This window comes from Coloeus monedula (assembly GCF_965178545.1).
Source record: "Coloeus monedula genome assembly, chromosome: 1".
NCBI classification, from domain to species: Eukaryota; Metazoa; Chordata; class Aves; order Passeriformes; family Corvidae; genus Coloeus; species Coloeus monedula.
Window position 1 is genome coordinate 9,354,630 of NC_138781.1, and position 20,936 is coordinate 9,375,565.

Sequence of the window (20,936 nt, forward strand, 5' to 3'; positions counted from 1 at the left end):
ACATTTTCAACTCATAAAAACCAGAGAAATGTCATGATTTGCCTAATGTCACATAGCAGGAAACAGGAATCAAATCCTGTTGTATGGCCACTTGACATTCAAAGCCCTTCATAATCTGCTTCCTAATATTTCTCTCTTCTCCCATCACCCCCACCTCTCCAGTCAAACAACTTGAGTACTCCAACTTTATTTTACTCGTTTGCTGTTGCCTTCCATGTTGTTACTACATTTGGAGTTCCCTTTCTGAACCAAGTTACAGCTTCTCCTCTATTTATTAATAGTCAGCTCAGTCCCTCAGGACTGTCATGGGCCACCATAGAAGATGTCCCTCTGTGTGACCAGTTCTCAATCCTTCCTTACCCATATCCATGGATTTTTCAGCCCCTCAGGCCTGGTGCAAATGGGTTGCCAGCACACATTGACTACAATATTGTTCTTTCTTCAATGAACTAAATATTTTTTTCTTACTACACTAGAGAAAAGAATTCACTGTCAAATAAAGTTATTTAGACAGCATATTGTTAACTATCTTTACACTACTCTTAATTTATGCAACCTCTAAATCCTTGCATTAATATATGCCTTACCGGATTTTTCAGCCCCTTCAGGTTTGAAGTGCATCTTTTCAAAGATCTTTAAAATTTCCAACATGTTTGGTGGCAACATAAAATAAATAAGCACTATACAGTTCATTATAGATATTTGAAAAAGATGCAGTATTTTGATAAACAAAGCAGTCTACATCAGATTAAAGACAGGTTTGTTTTCTAATAAGCAGGAGGGAAAGAAAAATCCCTAAAAAGTATCTGAACTTTTCACAGTATCAAGGTAAGTTAGTACTCTGGGAAAAAAAAAATAGCTATGCTGAACAGAAGCAAAGCATCATAAAGCAAATAATCATCAAAAATTACAAAGCTTGTTATACTGTACAACAAGAAGGAAGGAATATATTTTCAGCCAAGTGTGTCTCTGCTAGTGCATTTTCATAATTATATACCATGGCCAAAATTTTTTTGAGATTAGAAACAAACTGGAATTTAACTGCCTCTTTTCAGTTTAAAGTTAGAGATTGCTTAGAATTTACTTGGGAAATTCTTATATTTTCATTGCTTATTTCAAACTAAGAATTAATTTACAAGCAAGAATATTACTTTAAAAAAAAAGTCAAAATAATTGACTTTTCAAAAATATCATTTAATCCCAAATCAGAAGATACTCCATCACTGTAGAGCCAAAATGTGCTTCAAGAGAAGGAAGACAGTGCTATCCTTCTACAGAGGTCCTATTACTGTGGTTCTCTCTGTTTTAAATACTTTGCAGGAGAATATATTTAACTTCTATGTGATATGTTTTTTAGGTGTAACAAAGGCACCACTAAAGATTATAAACTTTAGAACTACAAAGTACTCTTAAGACAGAGGATTTGGAAACTATCCCATTTAAAGTTAAGATGCAGACCTCACGTTTTAAAAACTTCATGGAGATATTTCAGAAAGTTTGGATGGGAGTTCATATTTGTCTACACTCTGCTGTCTCCAACACAGCCTTTGCTCCCATTTAGCTGCTTCTGCTGCTGATGGAAATTAGTCAGTTTGCCAAATGTTCCTGGAGTACCACGCATATCCTCCTGATGCAGATACATAAAATAGGTCAGATCAAATATGTCCCATGAGTCCCTATTTCCCTTCAGTGACTATAAATGGGACACAGAGGGACTGACTCAACTGCAGAGATCTGAAGATGAATCCCACACCCCACAACTGAAAATCCAGCATATTTTCTCAAGAAAAAGTTGAAATGTTTCTTATCAAAAGCAAGTTAAGAAAAAAAAAAAAACCCAGATTATTAAATAGCTAATCTAACACAGTCTAATTCCTGAGAAAGTACTAAATTGTTAGAGGTGAAAAAACACCCTGTACATGTTGCTATTTCCCATGAGGTTTGTCAATAGGTGTAGCTTCCAGTCTGTCTGGGATTAGAAAATAATTGAAAAGTTGTGCAGGACCCATTTTGCTGTAATTCCCACTACAGGACAGATATCTACACATTCTGTGATATTTTGTAAAAGCTGGAGCTTTTGAAAGTACATAAAAACACACATATTTTAGTGAAACCAACATATTCTTCGAAGACAGTTGAGAAACAGGATTTCTTTTCCTGGTATAAAAAAAACCAGACCAGGTGGCAGACACCTCAAGAAGGAGAAGTAAAAACAGAAATACCATTTGCATGAAAATTTCACTCATATTTTGCTCTTGTATAAGAAAAATTAGAATATTGCTTTATTTTGGGTTGTTTGGGGTTTTTGTTAACAAAACCAACTGAACATCCTGATCCTTATATAAGCTAAAGCTGATGGAGAGTGTCAACAGATCTTTGAAATAAAAATGTAGTTTTCAGAAAATGGAGGTTCTACAAGACAGTTCTAATGAAACAAATAATAGAATCTGTCATGGGTTAGCAAGCATAGCTCCGGATTTTCTTGCAAAGAGGTGCTTACAGCTTCCTCTATGACCTAACAGAACCTATCAACTGCCTAGTTTGAATATTGACAATTTTTTAAGCCACTTAAAATTTTGACTGCCTCTGTGGTCCACATTTAAGAATGGACAAACCCCGGGAAAGCTCTCTCTTGCTTCCAGCCTGGGGACAAGTAACTGGGCTGGGCCCGTACAGGGCCCAGTGGACCCTGCTCGGTCCGGGCCGGGCCAGGGCTGGGACACAGCCATCCTGGAGCCCATGGGCCCTGTTCCACCCGCGGCCCCCCACAGCCCTGTTACGTGCAGACAGCGCGGCCCGGCTCCACACCCCCCCTACAGTGAGGCCAAAGATTCAGCTGAAGCTGCCCCTCTGCCCAGCAAAGATCATGTGACCAACAGCAATAAGCAAAATTCCAGCTGCAAGGCCCGGGTGAGATTAACCCTTTTAGTGCCGTAAGTTTCCTCCAGAACACATGGAGCCTGCAGACATTAAGTAAAGAAAGAAGAGCTGAAATCCTGAGGGAGGAGAAAGAGGAGATGCTTAGAAGCTGAAATTCTGTTGTAAAGCTATGGTGGTGATGGACTATGATATATCAGAGTACCTGTTGTAATTTCATGAAAGCATGGGGGGTGGAACGTTCAAACTGTAATTGTGAGCAAAAGCACCTGTGCTGGAATAAGCAAATGCTGAAGCAGCTGTAATTTGATAAGAAGTTTGAACAGGGAGAGATGGAAGCGATGAGGACCCTTTTGCTCCAAACTGGAAAGAGATAGACCTCAGTTCTGAGAGATACTCCCAGAGATAGTCCTAGAGATGAAGATGATGAGGACCCTTTTTCTCCCAGGGAAGGAGAAGGGCCTCTATTCCTGGAGATGAAGATGCTCCCAGAGATGGGTGATGAGAACCTTTGTTTCTGAACAGCTCGACCTTAAAATGGTACCCCAGTAGCTCAAGATTGGACCCTCAAAAGCAGTTGTGGGGAAAGCTGTAAGTCGGGGGAAGGGAGTCTCACATGCGAGCAGAGAACCAACCTGGGCGGCTGTCTCGTTGTGATACTGAAGCCATGAGAGAATTTCTTGTAGAGATGTCTCCATAGCATGAGCAAGAAAGACTCCTCTCCCTAAGTGAACTGAAAAAGGTTATTATGGAAGTGGTAAACTGACTGAAAAATCTCAAGGGTTGTCTTTTTACATTGTCAGTGGGAGAAGGGAGAAAGGTGGAGGGAGGAGAAGTCTGAAGGTGTAGTCTGATTTTTTTTCCTTTCTTTTAGCTCTGTCAATAAACTTCTTTATATTCTCTTAAGTTTTGTGCCTGCTTTGCTTTCTCCTAATTCTTATCTCACAGAAGGTAAATAAGTAATGAGTATTTTTGGACCAAACCACTACAGTAAATTGATGTTTCTGTCTGGTTTCAAACTGAACCCACTACAAATCAAAATATTTAATTTGAGGTAAATTTAACACTTCAATGCATCTGAGCCAGATATGAATAGTGGGACTTCAGACAAAAGAATGAAGTTGGATGGGACTCTGAGCAACCTGATCTGGTTGAAGATGTCCCTGCTCATTGCAGGGGGATTGGACCAGGGGACCTTTAAAAGATCCGTTCCAACCCAAACCATTCTGTGATTCTATTCTGATTTTGTGACTTTGATTTCGGATGTTTCAAGTGCCCCTTCCAGAGCGTGGCCTCCTGTATCAGGTAAACAAGGAAGTCTGGCCCAGGGACAAGACTGGGCCCTCCTGCCCATCATGGACACATGAGATCTGAGGATACAACTTCTAGGATGAGGACTGGAAAATCCTTCACTCTGCCCTCGGGCTGATAAACTTTGCAGTTCAGGCTGAAAAAGTTCAGCAGTAACATAAAAAAATACAAATTTTTAAATATTTCAGTATTTTACCTTCTGCAAAAATATTTTTAAATGGTTTAGTCAATTAATACTTTTTTTTTTGCTTTTTTTTTTGTCCTGGAGCAAAAACAAATGTTGAAATATTATAAGCTCCCATAAAAAAAAATTCCAAATGTTTCACAGATAAAATTAAAACCTCTTCAAGGAACACTATGCTGCAATTAAGGAGTGAAAACAAAAAAACTATACAGACAAAAACATCCCAAAATATTTCCTTGTTCAGTTGGGTCCTGTAAAACATAACTTTAGTATCTGTACTACACTTAAAGAGTTTTAATCTAATGATCACAGAAAACCAGTGGCTCAAGAAGTTAAATACAGCAGCTCCATGGTATCTAATAGCCATACTGCACTTGGGAGCAATTTGAGATCTCTTGCTCTTCAAGCAAAAACTCACAATCATTGCTCAAATAACCTATATACAACAGCCAGAGATTAGAAGAACAACTGCCATTTTCTGTCACTATAGTAATTTTTGGTGAAGAGTTAAATATTTCCTTCATTATTTTAATTTTAAAGAAAGTGATAATCACATTCCTATAGGCTTGTTTTAGGACAAACCTGTTCTGATAGCTTGAAGATTCAAGGAACTGTTCTGTTTTAAACTGCATATTCAAATAACTAGAAGTACTATTAAAAGGAGCAATGCAGTTTAATTTTTTTTAAAATCTTTCACCCTCCTCCTTTAAAGAAGTCTTCAAAAGTTATGCTTCTTTAAAGTCTGTGACTTCAGGGTCACCAAATAGTAACAGATCTCCTTGAATCTGAATTGCCTTTCTCATTAACATTATCATCCTTGGTTTGTTTGTCTCCACGCTTATTTAAGACTGTTCATTTGTGAAAGTAAACCAAGGCAATGAAAAAAATGGGTTCAGCTGTGGTTATAATATCCACCAATTTGATATAAGATCATGATAAATCAGCACACTTACTGTACCTCTTTCTACTTCACTCAATTACCTGTTTTCTGAGTGCACTATTGAGCTATTTTCTCTTAAAATTCAGTGTGCTTGCAATTTAATCTTCCCTCTAACACAGATGTCATGCACAAAGGTGCACTTGTATTATTTCACACCCAAGAAGTAAAACAAATCCTGGTTCTGTTCCTTCCCATCACCTAGAGCACAGAAATTAACTGAAGGCCACACTGAAATCCCACTTGCACTTGCTTACTCCAAAGCATGTTTTCACCAGCTCTCACACGCTGCCATACAGAACTGCCACACAGTCTGAAAGCAAATGCAGAATGATGCAGAGGTGGCCTGGCTTAGCTGGGCAGAATGATCCAGCTCAGCAGACCATAATACTGTGTGTGTTCTGCCTTGATGTAACATTTTTCCATTCACACTTTCTCATCTGGACTGAAATCCAAAGTACAATGCAAATACATGGATTTTTTTCTCCCACCAAAGTTAGTTACACACTTTCCATGACTATGGGAACGCAGTGGGAGCACTCTAATATGGAGACTTCTGGCCAGAACACAGTTATAAAAAACTCATTTAACTACCATATTTTCTGCCCACACTTAGCACTGCATTAGCAGTTCACTAGCAAAAATCCATGGAATTTTGGTTTTTTATGAAATATTACTTATTCAGGGCCTAAAGAGCAAATACTAGCATAATTTTTGATTTGCGATTACTGCGAAGATATCTTTTTGTTTTTCTTCTAAGGAAAGTTTCTGAATACGTGGACCTAGAATCTTTGTCCACATCAGAATTGTTCTATCATTCTTCAGAATACCCTCAGCACTGCAGTCTCCTGGCCCCATCAGTCTGTAGGGGAACCCAAGCATTATTCAAAGCTGCTATTTGTGCTTACTCAGTTTGCTCCTGTCAAAAGGAGCAAACCGTACAAAGAGCTGTATTAGATTAAACCAAAATCATTCTCGAACAGAAACCAGTAGCATTTGCTGAGGCAAAGAAGGTAAGAATGGGGCAAAAGATCATAACACTCCTGTTGGTGTGACCTTCCCATATGCCAGCCATCCATCACTGTGGAATATCCTCAGATCTACCAGGCCCCACACCAGCCTGGAGAGCTGATCCACCAACAGTGTCCCAGCAGATCCATGGAAAAATGGAATAATCACTCTATTAATATTTTAAAGCCTCATCTAGTGGAATGGCAAAATATTACTGTAGGTAAGATTATTTTTAAAAAATCACTATCTGAAATCATCTTTTTGTCTTTGCACCACTTCACCACTTGACTATTTTTCAGTAATTCATCTAACAAATACCATATGTGACTTTGAAAAAAATTCATACTGTGAAATCTGGAAGATTCAGTCAAGAAGGACACTAAAGCTTTTTGTCAAATTTGAAAAATACTACTTTTCTGTTGCTACAGTAACATTTTCCTAACAAGTCCTTTAAATTTAAACACTGTCTTAAGAGAGTTCTAGGTCAAGTTAAAAATCACAGCCAAGCTCTTCAGAGGAATCCAGTTCATATTCAGCATGGGTAAGGATGGAACAGAAAAGGTGAACTAAAGTTTTTACCTATTTCTGTAATGACTTCTCACTTGCTGTGGTCTGTCCTACTTTCTTTGCCCTTAGCCACCCAGTAGTCTCTCTTCTGAGGAGAGAATTCTCAATGGTCTCTAAGGAAAATTCCCTAATAATTTTTTTATCCTAGAGCAACTTATCATCTTCATTAAAAAAAAAAAAAAAAGCTTACATTTGCAAAAAGATATATTTGCAGAAATAAGTTTTCACCTCCTGAGATGAAACCAAGAATAAAAAGCTATTTCCAATTTGTCACATATGGAGAATAACTACACATAGATAATATATGAACTGAGAAATTGCAGAGTGAATACAAAATTCATTCATGAGGCACCTGGGGATTCTGACAGGAATTTGTATTTATTTTTCCTGTAACTATGCAATTATTTCACTGGTCTGTAAGGTAAGGTCCAGAGCTCAAGTCATTCTTCTGGGGAAGTGTTGGCAATATGCCAACTGAGGATCATCTTTGGAAAAGGAAGAATAACCTCTTTCAGATTTCACACAGTTGTAAAGCATTGGTTAGTGGATTTTTGACACCAATCTGGTTTCAGAGAAATATTCAGTTCATCTGCATCTTCCCAAATGGGGGTTTTACAGTCCTGCCCAGATGTCAGCAGACACCTACTCACTGGCGAATGAAAACCAAACCTTCTAGCTCATCTGTATTTGTGCCATATCAATTTTTAAAAAGTAAGTGAAATACACAAAGTACTTTTATTGCACAAGGCACTCCAAACAGCAGATTCAAGGAAATTTTAGGAATTTCTATCTAGTCTCATTTTAGAAACCCTGTTCTAATTATCTTACTTGGAAGTGAAATGAATTCTTTGAGTAACCTTAAACATGACAGCACTATGAAGTCTGAATTACAGGCTTTTCTAGTGTGAAAAATTTTGATGTCATCAAAGTGCTCAATTACCAAAGAAATTAGTGAAATAAAGGTCCAGAATCTACAAAAATTCAAAGAATAATCAAAACTGCTGTGACCCATATTTTTCCATGCTGAAAGCATAAATGGTGAACACTCACATTTACTGAGTGACAACAGCACTTACTTATAGTTGGGCACATGCTTAACTCTTTGCATTGGCAATCAGAACCAAAATTAAACAGACAGATTTAATCACAGCTTTCAGGTAATAAACTACTACAGAAATAGCTCTCCTTTGATTTATGAAGTGAAAAAAATACCATCATAATACCTGACATACATTATTCACAAATGAAATGTGACTAAAAATAAATTATGAATAAATAGAATGTAAAATACCGTGGAATGAAGAAGCAGTAAGAAACTACTGAAATTAATCTATTTCCAACAGAGCTGCCAGTTCAACTTTTACTTACAAAGACTAGGAAAAAGAGCTGTTGCATACTGACTCCAACGTAACGGATAATATTAGAGCACTCTGACTCCCAGCTTAATAACAGGTATTCAGGAAGCATTGTATTGGCAGTCTGTAGATGGTTCAGGGGTTCTTTTTTTTGTTTGGTTTTTTTCTCAAACTGGTATTTACTTGACATCATTACAACTGGGATGGGCTTTCCAAAGGTTTCATGGCAATGAAGAAGCTGGTCAGAGTTCTGTTAGCACAGCTGAGAGGAGTGGGAGAGCTGGAAGATGGGTAGAAGTCCCAGGTATGAATGAGCCCTCTCTCAACAGAAACCTCACAAGAAAGGTAGGTTCTTCATGTAAAGTCAGTATGCATTTTGGAGGATGCGACTTGACCAAAAATAATCTGTCTCTAGGGAATGTAATTAAGCGTTCCAATAATTACTTTACTCTGACAGTCTGGTAAAGATTACAGGTTATGGAATGCTATGTGATCTTTCTCTGCACATATTTCTTTGTTTAATAGTTTTTTTACTGAATGCTGCATGGAGTACTTGCTTTTCATTTGGACATGAACATTGTCTAAGCTTGAGGAGTGACTTAGGTGTGGCTGGCAGAACACTTCTCTCTGTTTTCCAGAGTGACATTCCCAAATAATGTAATACACACATCCCATTCTATGGGATCAGGGTTGTAAAATGGAACACCATCAAACCACCAAAGCCCCTCCTTTGGCAAGAAGAATTCCCCACATTCAGAAGAATTAAGCAGAGTATCTTTGTCAAATAGAAGGAAAACATGGGAGCTCCTGAGCCAAGTCTATCTTCCAGACTGCAACAGACACAATGGAAAACTGACTAGAAAAGAATGGTCAAATATTTATTTGGTAATGCTTTGTCTTAAATAGAGCTAAACATATTCTATAAAATCAGGAAGCCCTGTTTACATATGTGGTGTCTTAAATCACCTAAAATCCAGGAACCCTGGACTAATACCAGTGACATCAAAAGGAACTGAACCTGCAACCCCTCTAATTTACACCAAACACAGAAAAAAATTCAGGAAAACTGGTGAAGATGCTCATTAAAGCTTGTTTTTTATATTCCTCTCTTGATAGCAGAGTCTCTTTGTGCAGGGATGAACTTTCATCTGAAAGCAAGTTAGTATTATTTCAGATGGACAAAAAGAAAGATACTGAATTACAAGAGTGTTAGGTGGCCAAACACATACACATAAATTCAGGCTCTGGCAGTTTCATGCAGAGAATTAGGTGACACTCATCCCCCTTTAATGCACTACTATTTAATTTAGTCTCCAGCATGGGCCTCCCTAAACTTCAAGTTAAGAGAAAGAAACATAACCACACTCCTTTTACAACCTGCGTAGCCACCCCATCAGTGGGCAGCTGATCCTTTCAGAGCTCTTCCCTACCTGCTAAACTGTGGAAATAGTTCCATAATCTGAAGAGGATAACGTATTGTTCTAGAATTCTCTCAAGCAATTCTTCAATTAGGAAATTCAGACAACTGGGCGTGATCAGTTCCTTCATTCAAGGTGAATCAGATCCTCCATCAAAGCTGTGTGTTCCACTTTCTGAAACAGCAGCCATTTAACAGCTGTTTATTCTCAAGCCTGTGTGTTGTGTCCATTTCCTCCTCCCTGCTCAGTTATTTACTTTCAGATATCAAAGTCATTAGAGCAGGTGTTACTCAGAGAAACAAAAGCAAATGGACAGAAAATAACCCGCCCTCATTTGCAGATCTTTGTTGGGCAGCATAAAACCAAGCACATATAGTACTAAAACAACCTTTCCATTCTGTTTTTCAAATGCCACTTGATTACAGCATTATGAATTTTATATTGTCTGAAAGTGTGAGTGATTGCTCCCAAAGAACATGATTGTTTTATTTTTCTGCAGTTCTTATGATTGTTTTATTTTTCTGCAGCTCTTACTATGGAAATTCATCAGATAGCATCAGTTAACTTTGGATTTTCCTTCAAAAGTTCGGTTTTCATTCTTGTTGTGTTTATTCTGAATATGCAATTTTTATAGCTGCTTTTTGTCCTTGGAATTCATCCCCTGCACCTAACATATGTTGGTAAACTTTAATTATGAGCTGACCTAGTTAACTAAAATAAATTTCCAGTTAGGTAGTACTAACAAGAATATTTTAACAACTTTATAATTGATGTGAGACAAATTTGCAGAATCTGACCCCAGATTTCAAGGGTGAAAAAAAAGAGCAAAAAAAACCAAGCACAGCCAAACACACATTTCTTAAATATAGACCAAGCAAAAACCAAAATTTAAGGAATACTCTGCACTGAAGAATTTTTGGGGTGAAGTTATGTCTGTCAACTGTGTCGCCACCTCCAAGGTGAATTCACCTACCCAAATGCTTGATGATATTTGCCTTGGTATCTTGTTTTCATTAATATCCAGCTATCTCCAAACAGTCATGACAGATGACTAACTCCCAAATTCCCTTTTCCCCTCCTTTTTTTCTTCTGTTAGGACATCAAAGTAAGAAGTGGGATAGTCACCAGTGAGTACAGCCATCTCCAACAGATGGAAGGAGCTACATAATCCACAGGGTAATGCCATGAAAATAAGAACCAGTGTTTAGCTGAGAAGCTGGGCTGAGAGGTGTGACCAGGCCACAGAAAAGGCTTGGTGTAAGATTTTGCTAGTTTGAGTAAGGCATTGACTGATTCCATACTGAGCCTACTGAGCTTTGCTGAAATCTAGAACAGGAAGGAAGATTTTGTGAGTAATAGCTCACTGAACATACTTGATAGTTAACATCTATCACATCAGATATCCAATAAAGCTGAAACAGAAATATTTTATATATAAAGTATTCCACACTACAAATTAAAATCATAGCAAACCATTTTGCCAAGAGAAATACACAATAATGTATACATTCTTTAAAAAAATAGAATAGACATTCACATTCTTTGGTAGTGATTTATCCACATTAATCAAGGCCTATAATCTTTGATGCTTTTTTAATTCAGCACTAGAGAGCAAATACAATGTAATGTCTGACTTATAAATCTGCTCTGTAAGAGAGGCCAGGCTAATAAGAGACTATCTTTTATACAGACACAAGTCAAGGTTTCATGCCTTTGAGACCTTAAGAGAAATGGTGTAATAATCTACTCTTACCCCCAAAACCCAACTCCCTGTTGCCAAGTCATGGACACCAGCACTAATACCAACACTGGTTTCACTGCTTGTGAGCAAGGCTGTGGTTTAGGTCAATTTTTTTTTATTTTATCCAAACTAATACCCTTTACAAAAGCAGGACCAACAGCCACTGTCAGGAATACAATAAAATTTTGTTATTGCCATTCTGCACTGCAAAGCTGCAGGCTGGTAGTAGTTGAAAAAAACACAGACAAATTGCTTAACACACAAACTCTTCCTCAGGCCTGAGGATGAGGCATGACCTTCCAGGTGAAGTAAAGTTGTTGCCTGAAACAACTGTTCTGAGTTTAATTGAATTTTATTAACCAACTAAAACAGCTGTAGAGAAAAGACAAAGTCTGCTCTTGAGGCATAGCAGAATAGCAAGAAGAGAAGAGGTTATAATATCTTTACCCCTTTTAGGGCACCAACAGACAGGTAGCGCCAGAAATTCAAAACACCTCATTCAGCACCCAAGACTGATTTTCATAAGGTACTTTGTAGAACATGTTGAGGTTCTCTTGAAAGATCAAAGATTAATTGGGGAAGAGGGAGAAAAAAAGGAGGGGGTTACTGTTACAACATGTAACAGGGTTATTTCCTGAGTTTTGTTGAACTTTGTAAGTTTATTGCAATATGTAGTCTGTGTTTGGTCCCCTCTGCATTGTTTTCTATGAGGACATCTGGAAGTATGGGACATTTTGGGAGGCACATCTCTCTCTGCACATTACCTTGTGCTTCCTGGCTGCGATTTCAAGCTTATGTAACCATCATTGCATGCTGATAAGCTATGACTGAAAGAAGAGACCTTACACCCACTACAACCAGCTGTACTTCCCATAAAACTTCTAGTTACTCATTTTACATGTAAAAACAGCTTGTTTAATCAATGTGTTACTTTGAAGCAAAATAGGTAGGCATTGTAAGCACTAACTCTCTGTCCAGAGAGACTGTGTATCAACAAACTATGTTTAGTGTTTAAGTACCATTTGCTGGAAGAAACTCTAGGGGGAAAAAAAACCTCAGTAAGATGCAGTAATTTACTAAAATTACTCAAAAAATTCCTTCTCAAAAGGACTAAAATCTATAAAGTCCCTCTAATCTTTTCAGGAAAAAAAACCCTCCCTAATTGTTGGATGAGTACAGCTGTTCTGAATGGCAAACTTACTGGGAATGCAATAATGTATTGACACTGTGGAATGGTTGAGATATATATAGATATAGAGCTCTTCCACCACTTCACAAATAAAGGCCCTAAAACTCACATAAGAAAGCTCGTTAATGTATGTACACATTACACATCCATTCCCTTCATGCTTTCACTTAACTGTCCGAAACTCATGTCTCCATGGTCCCCTTCCTTCAGCTCTCCAACACGACTCTCCTACCTCTTTCTCTGTCTTGCCTGCAGACCTCCTGCACGTTGACCTGCTTTTTTCCCTCTGCTTGCTCATTCTGTTACACCCATTTCTTCTCCGTCTCATTTGGAGATCACCTTCATTTGTTTGCAATTACCAGAGGCTGATTTTCTCAGAGAAATTTCTTTCAAGTATTACAAATATCCATCAGCCACCTCACTTCAGTCCCTTATGTGACAAACCTGCTTGACTACTCACAGAACCTCCTTAAACAGCTCACTTGCAAGAGCTATAAATCTCAAAAAGGTTTTGAAGCAATGTAGCAGGTAATCCTCAAGTAACGTAACTTTAGTTTAAGCTACTTCATTAGTCTCACCTCAGTGGGGAAAGACAGGTGAATCACTTTCCAAATGTGTTTAGCTCTCCCTAAGTTTAACCTGAGCATCTGATTTCTGAAGAGCTAAAGTGCAGTGCCTACCATGTAGATATTTACAGACATTTGCCCTAGCCTGGGAAATGTATTAAGATAATACCTAAGTGGAAAGCAATAGCTGCACTCAGGGAGACATTTATCTGACCTGTGTTAGATATGTACAGTTGGGTAAAATTAATTGAAATTTATAAACTAGAAATAGGTTAAAAGGAGCCTAGAGCGATTAGCTCAATTAATTACATTTAGTTAGATGATTCCCAACCCTTACATTAAGATAAATAAAACCTTTCTATTCCCAGAGCAGCTTCTCATAGCGTACATGCATTTCTTGACTCCATTTCTTCGCCACAGCTTTGGCCTGAAATAATGAATTAATAGTTTTATTTAGCAAATCTCTTATCCTTCTAGTCACCTTCCTTCATTTTCTCATGCCTCAAACTGGTCCACTGAACATCTGGTTTGCTGCTGCAATTGACTGTCTCTTCCAAGAGAAAAAGTAACTCCATTCAATCTTAAATTTACGTTTTTACAGATCATATACAACTCACTAATCTCCATTTCTGACCTCCAATTCTGAAGATTTCTCATTCTGTATTTTAAACATCCACACTCCAACATGCCTCTGTCTATTCCTTGGCTTCTCTTCTGCTTGCTTCCCTCCAAACGAGCTTCTTAATCTGCACCTTCACCTGCTTACTATTCATTTGCAAATATAAAACTGTTTGACCAACAACAATATTACTCACTGCCTTCCAAGATTTATTAATAAGGACCACGCTGAGCCCAACCAAATATTCATCCGGCTCAGCACTCCAGTGATGGAAGCTAGCAGTGAACTTTGCCTCTTGGAGACCTTCCATCCTCTGCCAAATTTATGACCAAAACCACACCAATCTTTCCTCCATTTACCGAATGTCCTCCCAAATCTGCCTGTAAACACCAACACAGGTTTTAGCAAGACATTAGATACACTGATTTTGTATGAATAACTGCAGAGATTTTAGCTAAATTTTAGGCTACACTGTCAGTGGCCAAAAATGTATCATTCTCAGGCAGCTGGATTATACACTGCCTTTTGTCTTGCATGGGTCTTATGGATTGAATACATATGAATGATGGTAACCACCTACATCTGCGCTCATGTTCTTATGCTCTCTTTCCAGGCAGTGGAAATCTGATAGACACGGGGACCTCAGCTCTTGCTTCTCAATGAGCTCAGCACCCCAGGGACTGCAGCTGCACTTTCCTCTCCGTGGCAGTCTCACCACACTGCTGTCTATAACCCACACGGTTGTTCACGGTGACAAAGTACACAGGCCACTGCCTGTCTATCAGCAGTGTGTCAACACGACCCGCCTTGGGCTGCTTTAGCAGAACTGCCCAAATGTTCCAGGATCTAACCACTAGGAGGAACGCAATTCCCTCTCAGCAGGCTGACTGACGTCACGGCACAATGATGGTGTGGTGTGGTGTGGTGTGGTGTGGTGTGGTGTGGTGTGGTGTGGTGTGGTGTGGTGTGGTGTGGTGTGGTGTGGTGTGGTGTGGTGTGGTGTGGTGTGGTAAACTTACTGGAACTGGTATTATTTGTTGGTAACAAAAAAAATAAATAAATAAAAAAAAGAGAAGGAAGACAATAGAGATTTCACCAAATACAGAGCAGTGTTGGGGCACGCTCAGGTAGGAAGCAGAGACAAGCTTATCTTACCAAAAACTTCTCTGGTTTTGCTTAGTCAATAAGACAAACAAGAACACAAAGAAATCCCATCCTATGAACAACCTCCAGAGCACCCTGTGATTGCCTCCTTTGACTGACAGAGGAATAATTCACGTCCTGTCCACTTGAAACTTTCAACAAAAACAAGTTAGAGTAAAAAAGATACTGTAGAACATTTTGGCACGATGCCAAAAATATGAATGCATGTTCTTACCTGTAATTCAGTGGAACTGACAGATAGACATGCCTTGATATCAATCTACCTTAGAGCTGCTTTTTAATGTAACCGATAACTTAAGAAACATTTTAGGATATGCAAAAATATTTTTGATGAAGGGAACAATCCAGTTTCCTACACTGAATCCTTCATGTTCTGAGCACACAGCCTTGTCTTAATTAAATAATTTTGCTGTTATTTTTATTTTCTAATATTATATCATAAATTACACTCCTCCGCCATCAATAATTACATCAAATAAATACAGTATTAAAATACCTGAGTGCCTATGAGAAGTTCCAAATTAATGTAACTGGAAAGTCAGGCATTTTTTTTTTACTGAACGGATGGTAACACTCGAATTCTCCTACTTTCTCAGCCAGTCTGCTACAAGCCTCAACCAGAATTTTGATCCAAATGCTACAGAAGTCAATGGGAAGGTTGACATTGACTTCAGCAAGCTTCAGCTCAATTGCTGGAAGCAGCAAAACTTCTGTCCTCATGGATTTTCAAAGCAGTTAATGATGGCTGAGAACAACAGCTATGTTAGTTTTGTTATGGTAACATCCATCCAACAAGAACTAAACCAAGACATACTTCTTTGCTATTCCCCATGAAACACCCACAGACAAAAGCTCTCTGTCACTGCCTCCTTTGGATTGTGTTCAAAACACTGAATGAAATGCAAAAAAATCCTAAATAAATAATATTTTCACCTGTCCTTCTCTTTATTTCACTCTGTTGCAATTTAAGAATCAACATTGGAGAAATGCTTTTCACCAATAGTAACTGAAGTCCCTGCTCTTGCAGTTTCTTAATTCTGATAAACTTTAACCACTTGAAACTCCTAACCCACCTCTAAAATATTTTTTCAGTGGTTAAATATGCACACAGTACTTTGTGAAAGTACTAAAATTAACATGCAACATTTTTAAAGTTTTTTGAGTAAAGTTTCTATCCTCAATTACATTTAAATCCTAGAGGAATGTAAGATACTGTCTTTGCTCACTGTATGTGTCAGGAACTCACAGCTAAAAGTTTAGGAGTATGTTTCATATTTATAGGATGAAATGAGACTTTTCTTTTTGTTAGCAAGTTAAAAACTGAATTCACACTCATATGACAGACAAAAATTCTGCCTGTGATTACTTCAATCCAACTCTGAAGGAACTTTTACACACTGAATGGAACAAATTTACATTGAGTGCGTAACAAATGTTTCCGGAAATTTCCACAGCATATCAATGTACTCATTTAAGAGGAAAATGCATACTGAAAAATGGGATTGCACACAGCACAAAAGATCAAATTATATTGCAAAATTGTATATGCTGAAGGTTATAAGCATCATTTTACACATTAGAGGTCAATGTGAAGGCACTGCAGCAAGCATTACTCTTTTCTGATACATATGAGGACAACTTCTGCTATAAAATACCTGTGTTTTAGTACTAATGAAAGAATGTGATTAAGAATGGTCACAGCTTACTTTGTTACTGAGTTCTCTATCTCACCGAGGCTACCTAAAATGAAAATAAAGTACCACTGCAACTTTCTGAATCAATTAGTCTACTTAAAAAGCTGCACAATGAACATATTTCAGTAGTTGGAGCTGCAGTTTTTACTGAAGGTACTGCTTAGTGTTATGACCATCAAGAATGGAATAACCCAAATCTTTGGAATTGAGCAAACATGATCAGGATGTATTTTTCCACAGATGATTACTTCATAAAACACTTAAAAAGAAGTTCCATAATCTTAAATGAACTGTGTTTTATAAATGAATAAAGATTTCTTTAGGATATTAAACTCCCAGCCCCAGTGTTTCATTAAAGACTAATGAATACTGCCATGTACTCAGTTGGGTTTTTTTTTCTATGGAAAAGATAAGAATCTCTCTCCTGGCCTAGACCTAAGCAAGAAAAAGAGAGAGGGAGAAGACTGTATTTTCCTTATTGGTTCACATTTTAAATGTTACTGTAAATCATCACAGAATGATGAATGATGAAAGGTAAACATCAAGAAATGGAAGAAGATGTGCTTCTGTTGGTAATAGCACGTTATCAAAGCACCTTCCCATAGGAACAATCTACAAAGCGTCATGAATTATAGGGGCAGAAGAAGCAGAAGTACAAATCTTGTATCTTAGTTAACTCCAACTTTAAATCTTCTAATTTCTTAAGCAAGTTTGTAGGTATGTTGCAAAATAAAGGTCAACATTTAAAGATGCTCACTATACTGGAAAGTGCAGGCAAGACTTGACCATAAAAAAGAAGAAAAGAATGAAATTGGATTAATCCATCCTATGAAATGGTAAAGGTCATGAACTTCTACTTCTGAAACAACTTTTAGGAAGCGTTTCTGAAATAACAGGGGGAAAATGCCCAATAAAAATCTGTTTCTATAATTATTTTGCTTTTAAGGCAGTTTTCAGCACACATTCCAGAGGTCTTACAATGGATCTGTCTTCAATTTTCAATTAAAGAAGATGGGACTGTGCACAAGAAGAAACCAAATTAGTGTCTTCCATATATAACCACAAATAATCCCTAAACTCGGATACTTTGTACAATTACAGTGATGTCTCCTAATTGTGTCTAAAAATTATACTCTAAAATTGAACAGAATCTACAGTAATAAATAGTTTGAACTCGAGATTAATGAGATCTGAGACACTGGTCAATAAAAGAAATAAAGGAACTCTAATGGAAGAGACAGCTAAAACTGTTTCACTTCCAGCAATGCAAACATTTGCCTGCATCTTGTCAAACACAATCAATCCTTTCCCATCTTTCACAGAGATCCCTGAAATATCAGTGAGGTCCCTATCCCAGCAAGAAGTAGGGAGGCTCAGCTTGTTTTGCTGCCTTTGAAATGCCTCCAAATTATACCTCCTAGACCAGTGGATTCACTGTGTAAAATCAAGGCTGCTCTTCCCCCACTCCCTTCCACGCAAGGACAGACTTAACTGGCAGGCAAAGATCCTTGCCGAGGCAGGAGCACAGGGAAGCTGCAGGGAAGTAACAAACACACACATTGTTTTTGTGTTTCAGCTACAACAACCTGAAAAAATATTCTGTGACCCAAACTGATTTGCAGTTTGTGTTTAGGGAGAAAGAATCAAAATCTGACTACTTTGAAAGCACGGTGCAGCCTAATGCATTATTAAGAGTAGAAATTACAGCTATTACTTTCAATATTTTTATGCAAGCTTTCTCTTCAGCAGATTAGGAGAAACAGTCTATATCTATAGCAACCAGGAGAGAGGAGGGATGGATAAATCCAGTCCAAACCATTTCTCCTTAAAACCTTGCATCACTACCTTCACTAAAGCAAGCATAATAGCTCATTTTTATTACCACTTGACTGAAGCCTCATTAAAAACATGGTCAGCTGATTTTAATTCCTTTTTAATAAACAGAATGTACATGAGGAAAACTGCAGCAATACTACTCTGGAAAGCCTCCTTTGTTTCTTAAAGGAATTTAAATTTTTTTGTCTTAGAAAAAGATTTCTTAGGGATAGTTTGTTTAGTTTTCCCTCTGTGATCTCCATAACCACCCTAGGTAGGTATTAAAACAGGAAAAAATACAAAATTCTCCTAGTCATGACCTTCTTGACTTAAAGTGAGCTTTGGGAAGATACTGTTAGCGAAATGAGACTGACTCTATTAATAGATATTAATATTAATAGACAATTCAGGTGAGCATACAGTGCTGAGTGCCTCAGTGCAAGGAAAGGACTGCCAGGGAGAGTGTCACAGGAGAATTGCATCGATTTGAAACACACAGAGTTTGTTTTCAGGATCCCTTCATGCCAGTGTTGGTCATTTCACTGGTGGGGATGTTTAGTATAGATGGTACCTTCTAAATGAAGAAGGGGTCTGTCGAGAATGTCTCAACAGAAAGCGGCTGTTTAATGGTCCGCACTGGGCAGCACTGGGCATTTTCTGACAGCTCTGAAAGAGCCTTAACCCGGAGCCGGTGCTGACTTCCACCTCCAGGAGAACGAGTTGGAGGGGGAACTCCACCAAAGGCTGCATCTGGGGGTTTGTGGCCCGGCGATTTCCTGTCTCTTTCAAATACAAGGGCAGTTCAGTGGCTGAATCCAACAAACCGGGAGAAGGGTTAAATATGTGCAAGCTGGAAGCATTTTCAGGGACTCGCCACTGGCGCACCCCGATTTTAGGGGCCTCGTGAGCCCCGGCGGAAGTTTTCAGCAGGTAGGGACAGCGGGTGAGAGCGGCCCCGCAGAGGTGTCCCCCGAGACGGGACAGCCGCCGGGGCAGGGGCTGCGGGCGGAGCGGCGGGGGCAGGAGGTGTGAGGGGCCGGGAGCGGGTCGTGAAGGACCGGGGGACGGGGACAGGCAGCGGGAGGCGGTGCTGAGGCACCGGCGGACGGAGCCGCTTATCCGGAACCGGTGGTGAGGGACCAGAGGACGGGGCTCCGGAGCCGCCGGTGAGGAACGGGCGGACGGGGCCGCTTCTCCGGAGCCGGGGGAAAGGGACGGGCGGACGGGCCCCTCATCGACCGCCGTGCGGGCGCGGCCGCCGGGGCCCTGCCAAGCTGCCTGCGGGGAAGCTCCAGGGCAGCAGCGCGGGTAGCGCTCCCCGCCAGCCCCGCGCCCCCCGCCCCTCGCCCCACTCACCGATCCGCGCCTCGGCGGCGGCCCCCGGCGGCTGGATGCGCGGGGCGGCGGCGAGCACCTGCGGCAGCGGCGGCGGCGGCAGCAGCAGCAGCAGCAGCGGGAGGACGGAGCCGAGCGCGCCCATCATGCCTGGCCCATCGCATGCCCCGCTCCCCTGCCCGCCGCCGCCAGCCCTCACTCCATGCCGCCCGCCCGCCCTGTGCCTCCCGCGGCCGCTCCCCGGCTCCGGCAGCCGCAGCAGATTCAACACCCAGGACAGCGACCAGCGCCGCCCGCCCCCGGCCCCGCCCCGGCCCGCCCGGCAGCCGTGAGGGGGGAGCGGTCCCCGCCGCCCGCTCCGCCCTGCCCGCCCCGCCGGGACCGCGAGGACGCGGCTCTCCCGTGGCCAGGGCAGCGCTGGGGCTCCTCCGGCCCCTGAACCTCACCGGCCGTGGCGGAGGCCGGGATCCTGCCCGCCCCCGCTGGCATCGCCCGTAAAGATGGCTGGGCTTGGGAAGGGAGTAAACGTTCTTGTTCCACACACCTGTACGGGGAAACAATGGAACCGTACGGGGGCAATGGTCATGAACTAAAACATGGGAAGTTTCACCTCAACAAGAGGGAGAACTTCTTTACGTTGAGGGTGGCTGAGCACTGGAACAACTGCCCACGGAGGTCATGGAGTCTCCCTCTCTGGAGACATTCCAAACCCACCGGGACATGTTCCTGTGTCATCTGCTCCAGGTGATGCTGCCTTGGCAGGGAGGTTGGACAAGGTGATCTCTAGATGTCCCTTTGAGCCCTAAAAAGTCTGAGATTCTGTGAAACCAGTTCACCCTATCAAAGTTCTGTCCTGAAATGTGCCAGCTGAGTGGATCCTCCCTGTGGCCTCCTCAGCAATGGTTTGTGTACCAATGCTGTCTCCACAGAAAATTACTGGCTATCCCAAAGGATTTAATGAGACCTCAGGTAAACACCTCTGTGAGTTTACCTGGGAGACATCCACATGGGTGATGTGTTCATCCTCCACCTCCTGTCCCCAAATCACTCCACGCAAGTGGGACCATCAGTCCAGGCTGCCAGGGAGGGATCAGGAGCCTCAAGCCCATGGAGTCCCTGCTGGTTCACAGGCTCTTCTTTTTCTCATGAACTC

At 40.4% G+C, this 20,936-nt stretch overlaps 1 protein-coding gene across 1 annotated transcript in view; it reads right to left on the reverse strand.

Annotated features, from left to right (window-relative positions):
* Nucleotides 1-19,931, reverse strand: part of PTPRN2 (protein tyrosine phosphatase receptor type N2) — a gene marked incomplete at both ends in the record, with an annotated part of 647,832 nt that extends 627,901 nt beyond the window's left edge. The window contains one exon of the mRNA XM_082298956.1: nt 19,805-19,931. Within this exon, the coding sequence (XP_082155082.1) occupies nt 19,805-19,931 (127 nt within the window). The remainder of the gene's footprint in view (nt 1-19,804) is intronic.
* Between the last annotated feature and the right edge of the window lie 1,005 nt (nt 19,932-20,936).